Source organism: Melitaea cinxia, chromosome 11, assembly GCF_905220565.1.
Source record: "Melitaea cinxia chromosome 11, ilMelCinx1.1, whole genome shotgun sequence".
NCBI lineage: Eukaryota > Metazoa > Arthropoda > Insecta > Lepidoptera > Nymphalidae > Melitaea > Melitaea cinxia.
This window is the reverse complement of record NC_059404.1, coordinates 4,536,034-4,548,579: the sequence shown is the minus strand read 5'-3', so window position 1 is coordinate 4,548,579 and position 12,546 is coordinate 4,536,034. Positions and strand designations below refer to the sequence as shown.

General features: G+C 32.1%; 1 protein-coding gene across 1 annotated transcript; it reads right to left on the bottom strand.

Annotated features, from left to right (window-relative positions):
- Positions 1–2,742: 2,742 nt before the first annotated feature.
- LOC123658011 lies at positions 2,743–3,363 on the bottom strand. The gene has a single exon (XM_045593491.1). The coding sequence runs from the start codon at positions 3,361–3,363 to the stop codon at positions 2,743–2,745; it is 621 nt and encodes a 206-aa protein (XP_045449447.1).
- Between the last annotated feature and the right edge of the window lie 9,183 nt (positions 3,364–12,546).

The window sequence follows — 12,546 nt, the reverse complement described above, 5'->3', positions numbered from 1 at the left end:
CAAATCGGGTACTTTTTTGGTGTGTTTGTTATCATCAGGAGAAGGTTTGTGTAAAATGGGGTCTATAAGGGATTTCCCCTAGGTCAACAAAAAAATTTTAGGTTAATAAATTAAAAAAAAAACATCAACGAAAAAAGATATAGCAGTACAATAATCAAAAACATAATTTTTTAAATAATTATTAGTAATTCATCACTTCAACCTATCGCAGTCCACTGCTGGACATAGGCCTCCCCAAATTCGCGCCAGACATCCCGGTCTTCCGCAATCCTCATCCAGCCTACACCGGCAATCTTACGTAGATCGTCAGTCCAACGGGCCGAAGGACGTCCCACACTGCGTTTGCCAAGACGCGGTCTCCACTCTAGGACCCATCAACTCCAACGGTTATTGCCATATTTAAAATGTTCTATGACTTTATTCAAACTATACACACCATTTGCTATTACTTTTAATAAATAGAATTTAAAAATAAGTATTAGTTGTCAGAAAATTATTGAGATAAGATTATAAACGTATCCAATGCGTTACATCTAAAATCAAAACTTTCACCAATGTTAATCAGCGATAGAATTTTATTAATGTCAAAAATGTCTGTAATTACTTTAGTATGCAAGTATGTCTATAATCACTTATCTCCACTTGTTGTCCTTACTGATTAATATTTTTTAGCTATTAATGTGTAACTTAAATTATTACTTCACGATAGAGAAATGTTCATCCAAACTACACTGTAGTATTGTATATCATCGCATTCAAAATAAGTATCTTTTTGTATACGTTTTTGTATTTTAAGGTTGGCGGATATATTTCCTAGTAACAGTAACGACTGCTATCAGGTATTTATGATAACAACCAGGACCGACAGCTTAACGCGCTCTCCAAGGCACGGTGGGGGGACCCACAAGGATAGACATCCAAACCGCAAAGAAATATTTGTACAAATATAAATATCTATCCCGAGCGGGAATCGAACCCACAAACCGTCGGTGTTTTAGGCGACTATACTCGCACCATTACATTAGCACGGTTGTTGTTTTTAATTATTTATTTGTATTCAATTTTTATTTTATTTATACCTATATCATATCGACTGTACAATGAAACAACTTTTTCGGATTTTATCTCGGTTTATTAAGTTTTTTAGATGCCCGACGTTTCGGATACTTTACAGCAACCATGGTCTCGGGAGGAGGGGAGGACCTTAGAAAACAATATATTTATTTATTAATACTTTATTGCACAATACATTAAAAAATTGTACAAAAGGCGGGCTTACTGCAAAAACATTCTCTACCAGCCAACCCTAGGACGTACAAGAGTAGTTTGTAGGTGTGCAAAATCGAGTATTAGTAAAATTCACATTAAGAAGAAAAAAAGGGAGGAAATATAAGGTAACGTTAGTGACAATTGTTATATTATGCACATTATATATCGAGTGTAACTAGAAATACGAATGAAAACTGTTATCTACTTTTAATTATTTTAAGAATGAAACCTAAGGCGTTAGAAAAAATATTAGACTGCGTTGAATCACAAAAATCTACATTTGAAACAAAAAAAAAAAGTGTTTTACTTCAAATCAAACTTTTTCATTTTACAAAAATGATAAATTATTATAAACTCTAAACTAAATGCTGTGTAGAAATTCTTAATTTACACAAATAGTACTCATTTTCCTTTCTATTCGGTGAGTATCTAACAACACAACAGGCGTCGGTGTTGTGTTGTTTCCTTAACTCAGTAGGCCACGTTCAAATAGCTGTGATGCAATTTGTAAATAGTCTGGTACAGTTACATGTTTGCTAGTCTGCTATTTTGAAGTGTTTTTAGGAGTTGGATTCATTTAAAATGCACGCTGCATATTTTTTATTTATCTTTTTTTATTTATACTAGTTCGTACCAGTGTCTGTGTATTCGTTCTTTATACGTACCAATTCTTTGTGTGTAAAAAAATGTCTCTCAAAATAGGCATCGGCCCGTTATAATTTTATTAGATACCTAGTTGTCTTGATAATACATATACGATATTAATAATAAAATGGACGTACTACTATAATTTGAAATTACGATATGATTTTGCGTACTTAAAAATAAAAAAATATATATAAACAAGAGACAAAGAAATGTTTTTAAATAACAGGAAAAGATTTTCATTGTTATTAAAATTAATCAGGAATTTAATTAAATATCGCAGTACAAACACTTTGAAGATTAAAACTAATTACATTCGGAAAAAATGAACAAAAGTTCAACTTTATTGTTGTAAGAGCCTTGACTACTACATTTCTGCGTGTATTTGTATTTTTAAATTTATAATTGTTGTCCATTATGTTGATTTCTTCCATTTAGGCGAAGTTAAAATTATGTTACTGAAAGATAATTATTTAGTTTTTTTTGTCATAGCTCATATGCGTTATTTTAAGTGTCATTTAGAAATATCTTTGCTTGAAAAGGAAGTTTATTTATTTATTTATTTACAGACACATCAACAGCATTACAAACATTACAATACAATGATCTACTCGTATACTCCACGATATTAAGATAGTATGCACGCCAGCTATAGGTATGTACATCTTAATTAAATTTGATCTTTATACAATCAAAAATGGGAAAAAAATCCAAAAAAATTGATGTGAGTTCAAGTTACATACTCTCGTACAGTAGGTAATATAGGGAAAAATTCAGAAATATAATGTAAAATAAAAACTATAACAATAAACTTAACAAGTATGCAGGTTATGCAGAGGGTAATGAACAGAAATGTGCAATAAGTTTTTTTCGAATGGTGGAGACTGAATCATTAAAAATATCTATATCTGATATTGACGCGGTGAGTCGGTTGTACTCAGAACATAATCGCGGTATTGGAGCACCTTTGAGAATGTTAGTCCTACATGCAGGAACGTATAGTAGCCTAGTGATGCGATGTCGTGGATATTTTTGGGGGACGCTCAGCTTTATGTGTTTAAGTAAGTCCGCGCAATCTATATAACCTAACAAGATCTTTTTAAGGAAGATAATGTCGAGCAGAATTCCGCGGTTATAAAGTGATGCCATGCCAAATTGTTTTAGCCGCAGATCATAAGTGTCTTTATGGTATATACCAGAACTGTGAAATGCCATGTGCCTCGTAAAAGATCTTTGAATGCTTTCAATACGCTGTGAGTGAGTTGTATATTGTGGGTTCCAGACCACAGACGCAAATTCAAGCCTGCTTCGCACTAGTGAGTTAAACAAAATTATTTTTGTTTCTTGGTCTAGAAATCCTTTTGTATTCCTTTTAAGGAAGCCTAGCATTCTGGAAGCCTGGTTAACCACGGTATCAACATTTTCCTTGAATTTTAGCTTACTATCCATTATCAAGTTCACAAAGAAAAGAATCTGACACAGCGTAATTACGGACCCAAGGGACAAATCAACTTCTATCCCGTTAGAAACGCATTGGTAAATGATTAGCCATTAATACTTGCTACAGAGCGATGTCCATAGACAGAGGTAATCATTTATCTTGAGATGGCCGATTTACTCGTATAATATATTTAATCTAACGATAAGCTCATCTTCTGCTCATAGTAACGAGATTTTTTCCAAAGATTTATTAAAATATTTTTAATAAATTTACGACGATTTTCGCATTCGCGTAACTTTCTTCTATCCTATAGGTATGGATACTAGTTATTCATAGTTTCTAAATATAACCCAATAAGAATCCTAAAAAATTCAGAATACGTACAAAGATAAAATGAGTTGTGATATTTTATTTTTTTATTAAAACCATGTAAGTACTGTCATATTGTATGTACTACTGTATGTTATACTACAAAAATAATAATACTTTTTACTTGTACATTATTAGGAGAAACCACCAAAAAATAATAGTTACATTAAAAGATGTAAAAATCTCATCGCTAAAAGAATTATCTTTTACAGTCAACCTTTATGTTCTATACATCAGTCATAAAAAGTATAAATACCTAGCAACTAAACAAATAAAATAGATTATGTAACCAGAATAGGTACAGTAATAGCATTATTATAAGAAAGTAAAAAAATTCAAAATTCAAGATGTATATATAATTATTTAAAGTAAATTGTATATAATTCAACTACATATCTCAACCAGCTTTAAATTAAAACAAATATACTCCGCGAAGCAGCTCTGCATCAGTCCGTCTTAACATTTATTCATATAGATAAGAGCGCACTAAAAAGGTAAAATATTTTAACTTGCCTTTGACGCTCCGAACATCCGACTGGCAAAGCTTTTGGTATCCACAAACACTTCGTTGAAGCACTTAAGCCACTACGTACGAACTTTGAAGAAAAATCCGCAACATTTCACGTATTATTATTATCACAAATTATTTCACTATATAATCGATATCAACAAAGTCGCGCGTGTATTTCAAATAGCACTGTTTACAATTGTTTATGTCACTTGAACACAAAATTATGGTTTGAAAATAGCAGTGCGGAATGTCGAAGCGCGCGCGCAGTTGAGCGTGTGAGGGCAGAGACCTAAGAACGTAAGTCCGCCACTTGCGCCAGCCGCGACGTGAGTACCGTTGTTCTGAGAGTGGGAGTGAGGTCGAGATACAGGCTTCTATATTTTTAACTTATTTAATTTCAATCTTATGAGTATGATGGCACGTAGCGCTCAAAACCTCAAGAGCATTCAATGCTATTCTACAACATTCCACTACAGAATATTTTTTTATTCATATTTAGTTCAGATATATTGTTCCGAAAATTAATTTAGCAACTTAATTAGTGTTACTTCAACTGATGACATTATTGTGTATAGACACAATATTAAACTACTGTGTACTATAATAATAACATATTCAAATTATTAAAATCTAATAATATTTTTTTTAATCTACTCCTATATTTTAATAAATGCGTACATTATTTACGTGATTGTGAAGCAATTATGTCAGAGAAGAAATCAGAAAAAAGGAGGAGGTTACTCAATTCGACCGTATATGTTTTTTTTAATGTATGTTCGGGGATAACTCCGTCGTTTATGAACCGATTTTGATAATTCTTTTTTTGTTGGAAAGGAGATATCTCTAGTTTGGTACCATGATAAGAAAACCAGGATCTGATGATGGGATCCCAGAGAAATCGAGGGAAACCCTCGAAAATCCGCATAACTTTTTACTGGGTGCACCGATTTTAATGATTTTTAATTTAATCGAAAGCCAATGTTTATCATGTGGTCACATGTAAATTTCATCGAGATTTGATTACAACTTTTGGAGTAATCTTTGATAATGCGTATTTACTTGACTATTTTTTCGTCTACCTACGAGTACGTTGTATTACTTGTCGATATAATTGAAGTCGGTTTTTCTTCGTTTGCCTGTAAACACAATTATCACATTTATAGGACAACAATACCGCCACTAGATTACAGAATGGCAACTGTCTTCGTCACCATCTTTATGCTCTTCCGTTACTTTAACAAATAACAATTACAGTAAGAACATTAAAATCTTATAAAATTACAATCAATACAATCTCATAAAATTATAAGAAGCATAAATCATAACAGTATTTATTTGGTAACTACCCTGCAAGACAGATACTAAAGATGAAGACTGACTAATCGTAAAATAAGAGTAATATCAATACAAAATCCAATATTTTAATAATTGTCAGAATTACAAATTTATAGGCCAACAAATATTTTTATATATAATATAAGCTGTGTGGCTACGGCATTAAATAATATAGCCACCTTCTCTCTTCCCGTGGATGTCGTAAGAGGCGACTAAGGGATAACACAGTTCCACTACCACCTTGTAACTTATAAAGCCAACCGATGGCGGGATAACCATCCAACTGCTGGCTTTGAAATTCTCAGGCTGAAGACGGGCAGCAGCATCTTCGGTGCGATAAAGCGAACCCTGCGGTCGCCAACCCGCCTACCCAGCGTGGTGACTATGGGCAACACACATGAGTTCATGCCATTTTTGGCGCGAACTTGTGGAGGTATATGTCCAGCAATGGACTGCAATAGGCTGAAATGATGATGATTATGATTATTATTTTTTTTAACTATAATGGCAACAGTGTTAATAAAGACGTTGTTTTATTTACTAACGATAAACCTTAATAATTACAATAACACAGTTAAGCAAGAACAAATTGCTTAATAACATTTTTAACTACTTTATCTTATGTCATCTTTACGTTCTCACCACTTTATTTTGAAACCGTATTTTTCATTTTATTCCTTCTTATACAATACTGAATAATTGAATATCAAACAAATATATATTTCGCTGGTATGGGCACACAGAAGTCATATTGAATGATGTATACATCATTGAGTGTAATAGCACTTTCATTATTGTCATCTTTTTCCCACCTTCATGAAACGAAAGAGTCATATAGAGCTATTCGTGTAAATTCCTTCCAGCACTTAGTAGTCCACGGACAACAGACGAGTCGTGAGAAAATAACCACTAGTATTCATCCATGCGCAAACGTTATAATTAATAATAAGACTTCTACAGCAAACTTGTTACTAACAAAAAGTCCGTGGCCGTTTTTATATAGAAGTTATTAAACGATGTAAGGAATTATAGAAACGTATTTGCGAAGGTTATCGGCCTATCTTATGATATTCTGCGTCATTTTTAGAAGGACTCAACATTCTTTAGAATTCTCTAACGAATTGATATAAAAATTTAATATTTTTAACCGACTTCCAAAAAAGGAGGAGGTTCTCAATTCGACTGTATTTTTTTTTAATGTATGTTACATCAGAACTTTTGACCGGGTGGAGCGATTTCGACAAATTTTCTTTTAATCGAAAGGTGGTGTGTGCCAATCGGTCCCATTTAAATTTATTTGAGATCTAACAACTACTTTTCGAGCTATATCTAATAATGCGTTTTTACTTGACGCTTTTTTCGTCGACCTACGTTGTATTATACCACATAACTTTCTACTGGATGTACCGATTTTGATAATTCTTTTTTTGTTGGAAAGGAGATATTCCAAGTTTAGTACCATGATAAGGGAACCAGGATCTGATGATGGGGTCCCAGAGAAATTGATGGAAATTCTTGAAAATCCGCAATAACTTTTTACTGGGTGTACCGATTTTGATAATTCTTTTTTTGTTGGAAAGAAGATATCCCTAGTTTGGTACCATAATAAGGAAACCAGGATCTGATGATGGAATCCCAGAGAAATCGAGGGAACTTCTTGAAAATCCGCAATAACTTTTTACTGGGTGTACCGATTTTAATAATTTTTAATTTAATCGAAAGCTGATGTTTGTCATATGGTCACATATAAATTTTATTGAGATCTGATAACTACTTTTTGAGTAATCTTTGATAACGCGCAGTTACTTGACTATTTTTTCGTCCATTCTACATTGTACTACTCGTCGATGTAATTGAAGTCGGTTTTTTTTCGTTTGCGAGCAAACACAATTATTTTATTTACTTTTTGTTGTATAAATACCTATTTATTGAAAATTTCTGTATTAAAAATAAATGTCAATTGCCAACTTCTTCCATAGTATTTGTACTAAACTAAGTTCAATTTTGTAATATTAATAGTACATTAGTAGCCAAGGGCTGTAAGGCATCAATTGCAGCCCGAGATATTTAGACGCACGAGCGCAGCGAGGGCGCCTATAGTTCGAGGGTGCAATTGATGCTTACACCTGAGCTAACTATTCTTCTTTACATCTCGATTGTGAGGTAAGTAAAAAAAACCGGCATTACAAGAATAAAACATTTTATCATTAAATTTTTTTAATAAGATCGAAATTGAGCTTCGCCGTTCGATATTTAAAATTGATGACTATTATACTCACATGAAGACAAGGCTGAATAGCAAAGCGACCTCTTTGGTCATTGGGCTGAATTCATGATGTCTGTTGCCATTATGATGGTTAGATGTACGCTAACTTTTTGAAAGAAAGAAGTGTTTTTTTGAATCTCTTACCGCCCTAGGGCTTTTCTAGCTACATTATTACCCTAGAGCGCTAATTAGTCACCTACAAGCCCCATTTTGAGGTAATAAGAACCTACTTACCGAACATGAGAGATGTAAAAAGAATTTATATTAAAATGCTTGAAAAAATATTACAAGCTACAGATTGTCTAAATAAAAACTAAAAAACTTTTTAATTTTTATTTAGATTTCTTTTGATTTGCATTAATTCTATGATAATTCCAGCTATCTTCATATAAATTCTTTCGAATTAGTACCTAATATTTTTGCAAGGAAAATCGCTACAACTATTTTACTTGCCTAAAATGGGATCGCTGACAATCGACTGCATTGCATATTTTACGTCATTCTTAAACGTCATAAATAATAAAAAAATCGGGATTTATAAATTCTGAAAGTTGTTATCACACTTTAACATTTATAACTATTCCATATCACTATACTCTTTATTGCACTTTAAAACATATACATAATTACATTTAAAATTACAATTTTTATTACAAAAGAAGTTGGCAAGGGCGAGCTTATCTCTAAAAGAAATCTCTACCAGCCCACTCACGGTGGTGAGAAATGGTGTTGCCGCGGGGCGCAGTAGTGTCAGAGAAAAAAAAGGCAGTAAAGATATTGTGCAATACATACACCTCAAATTCACATAAAAAATATACAATAGAAGGAAAGAGCGCATTTTCTATAAGATATATTCGATAAAATATTTACCTTCAGTTCGCATATAGAGAAAATCTACTTATAACACAAAAAAGGTACATAGGTGCAATAGATACAAACATATAATAGATAGTCTTTGAGAGGAATGTGGCGTCTTTCAGCGAACATTATTTTGCCATCTCCCACCTTTAACAGAAAATATTTTTGAGGTATCTTAATTTTGTTAAACTGTATTTTTTCGTCATTTAATCTTCACCCGTACCAAAAACCCAATAATTTACTGGATGTAAAAACTAGCTTATTGAATCAGTTTAAAAATATGTACCTACTTGTTTACAGTGACATACAAGTTTTCTCTGACTCTCAATGCTCTACAATTTTTAATATAATCAGTTACCTGTACTTTTTGTGTTATTCGCTTGTCTTCAATGTTTAAGTAAATAAGAACATAGAATGTGAATACAATGAAATTAAAGAAATAAGTAAGCGGTGTTTATTTTATATTTACTGCATAATTGTGTTTATGTTTTATATCTTCATGTAATATATATATATATATATATATATATATATATATATGATGAGATTTACAGTAATGATTCACTATAAACCGATTTTGTGAACAGTAAAGTACTAGAGTTATACCACATTTAATTAATATTCATTATCGAAAATTTATCGTAATATATTACACATTTACGCCCAAATTTACGAGAAAACAATTAGTAACTTGAGCTGGTGAAATGATAATGACTATTAATTACTCAACGTATTTATCACAGCTATTAATTTCAACTATCAAATATAACGTATAAACCATCTAGCTTAATAAGTTTACTACGTTCTAATTCGAACATTACTAAGTTTATAAATCATATTAGTTAGCGTATCGGTCACATCACTGGCCGTTACGCTGGCGGTCGCGGGTTCGATCCCCGCTCACCACAGACATTTGTATTGGCCATATAGATACTGTCATTGTTTAGGTGTTTGTGCTAGTGTATTCTGTTTCCGGACCCCCGACAAAGGAAAAAATCCTACTGGAGCCGTTGAGTATGAAGCATTTTTATTTTATATCAAGGATCATAAACATTAGTATTTGGCGCACTTAATTCATTAGCGGAATATAATAAGTTGAGGAAAAAATCTTTTCGTATTTTCCAGTAAAAAGTTACTATAAAATCTTTATTGTTGTTTTCTTTGTAGCTGGCTGGTTTTGATACCATAAAAAGGTGACATTTTAAAAATGAAAATAAAAAGTAAAAACAGTTTCCCGCCACTTTTCATTTGTTTTTAACTTTTTTTTTTAATTTAATATAAAAAAGCTCGATATATAGGTGCCACATGAACTCACTGAAATAAACCTACTGGAATGTGTATTTGCGATTCTCCCTAAAGACGTAATGATATTGTACCATTTTTAAAGAGATTGATCACTGGTGACGAAAATTGATTACCTTTAATGAGAATGTACGAAAAAAATCATTAAAAAAATATACAGGTAAAAATTGGTCAAGCTGTGTAGGCTATTGCAAAACCTGGGTTGACACGCAATTAAGTGATGAGTATGGTTTCAAGGGCATCATTCATTATGAACCTTTACCGCCGGGAAAAACTATCGATGCGAATTTGTACTGTCAACATCTGATGAGAGTTAAGAAGCCAGAGTTACGTCACATACGTCTTTAGCCCCTATCTATATTAGGACTATCAAAACTACTTGTCGTGGTTTTTAATGAGAAGTCAAAATTCGTATAGTAACGGAATCCTGTCACTATCTACGAGATGGTGGCAAGCTATCGAACAAAATAGTACATATACATTAAAATTAATGTCAATAAATTTCGTAAAATTATACCTTAAATTTCTATACAAAATACGAAAAAACTTCTTTCCAACCTAATAAATTAAAAACAAAATAAAAATAAAATTGTATTTTTACCATATTTTAAAATGAGAAATTGAAAATGTTTAAGATGTTATAAGTGAGTAATAAAGTCTGCTAAAATGTTTTTAATTTTATAGAAAAATATTCAAAAGTAAATACTAAGTAATTTTCCTTGAAGTAATATTTTTGTGTTATGAATTTTTGATACACACTAATTTATAAAGAAAAAGACCAGACCGAAACGCCTAGGCAAATAACTTGTTTCATTGGCACCAGCAGCATGGCATTGGCAGCTTATAATATATTCAGAATTTTTTGAAAATAATGAAGTTTTTTACAATTTCATTCATTACTTTTCGATTCTATTAACAAAACATGAGTTCAGAGTCCAAAATCATCTTTGACACTAGATAAATTATAAAAAATGACACATTAATAGGTTTAACTCTTTATTTTTAATTGATACCAAAACGTTTAAATCGCGACAGTATTTTAGGTGCTATCAGACAGTATTATTATTAGTTACGTCGTTTTGACCCCCTAATACAGTCATATCAGTAGTAAAGTGTACTAATCAATATCACATAAATAAGCAACGGATACATTAAACAAAGCTATCGGGAAAAGCTGCTTTAGTGATACAAATTACTAGTAACATCATTGAATTTCACATTCCAGTTTTAAGAACTGGCTTCACCTTTTAAAGACATCGTCAACATGAACGAGGGCCGACGTTTTTACTATGAAAGCGGTACTGCAAGGGTCCATTTCCTTTAAAGTTTTTCATTGCTAGAAAGTGAAATTCGCTAAGCAGTGATTAAAACATTATTTAAGAGCTAATTATTTTCACTTAACGATCTTTCGGTCCAAGACCATGAAAATGGCGCTAAAGTTGGCCATTGACGATCAGTTTTTCGCGTCAGTTTAACTGATTAGTTTTTGGCGTCAGTTAAACTGATCAGTTTTTCGCGTCAGTTGAAATATTTCCCCACTGACTGGCGTCACTCCGGCTCTTCAGTTTTCGACTGACTGGGATTTTTTAAGGACGTGTAGGTACTACCTATTTTGGTTGAGAAAAAAAATGGATTCTGATTCCGAAGAAGATACAGTAATTCTTAAAGCGGCTACTGCTTGTTGCCATATACTGGTCTACAGTGGTCCATAATTCTATATGAACAGCTTTTATTATTAGTTGTAGCTCATCTCTAATAAGTATGACAATGGTCAATAGATCATGCATGGTGTCGTTAACGCCATTAATTATAAATTTATTTATTTATTTCTAAGTATTATTTATATGTATTTATAAAAAATTATATATCTATATCAGCCGGCAGTTACCTATAGCACAAGCATTACATTAAAAATAACACATAACAGTCCGTTCTGCAGTGTTCAAGTTTATCGCGGACAGACAGACGTTGTGGGTATACTTGTTCATAATGTGTTACGATACTGTTTATAATTTATTAAAAAAAGGTATTGGAAAATTTTATTAAAAGTAGGCTCATATATTTTTAAGTCTACAAGACTTACTATTAAAATACAAAATACATATTTAAATATTAGTACCTGGGTGACCGAGCTTAGCTCGGTATTTTTAGTAAATCGTGTTTTTTTTGGAAATCATATTTAAATACGAATTACAGAATAATAAAATATGAATAATATTTTTACCGACATAATAATAAAACTATGAACTAGCTATTTAATTAAAAAATAACGAGTGCAATTAGAAAAAAAAAGAAAAAATTATAATCGATCTGGGAATTTGAGGATTTGAGCCGTGGTATTTTCGGTCGATCGCGACCGGTCGATTTCTCACCTGACTATTACAACTTTATGACATTTGCGAAATTTACCTTTGTATTCTAACGATATTGTAGCCATTTTTCCATTGCCTAAAAACAGGGATAAAACGACATTTTCTAAAAATGAACTCTAGCTAGATTTATTTATCTCCCCCGAAATCCCCTATATACTAAATTTCATGAAAATCGTTG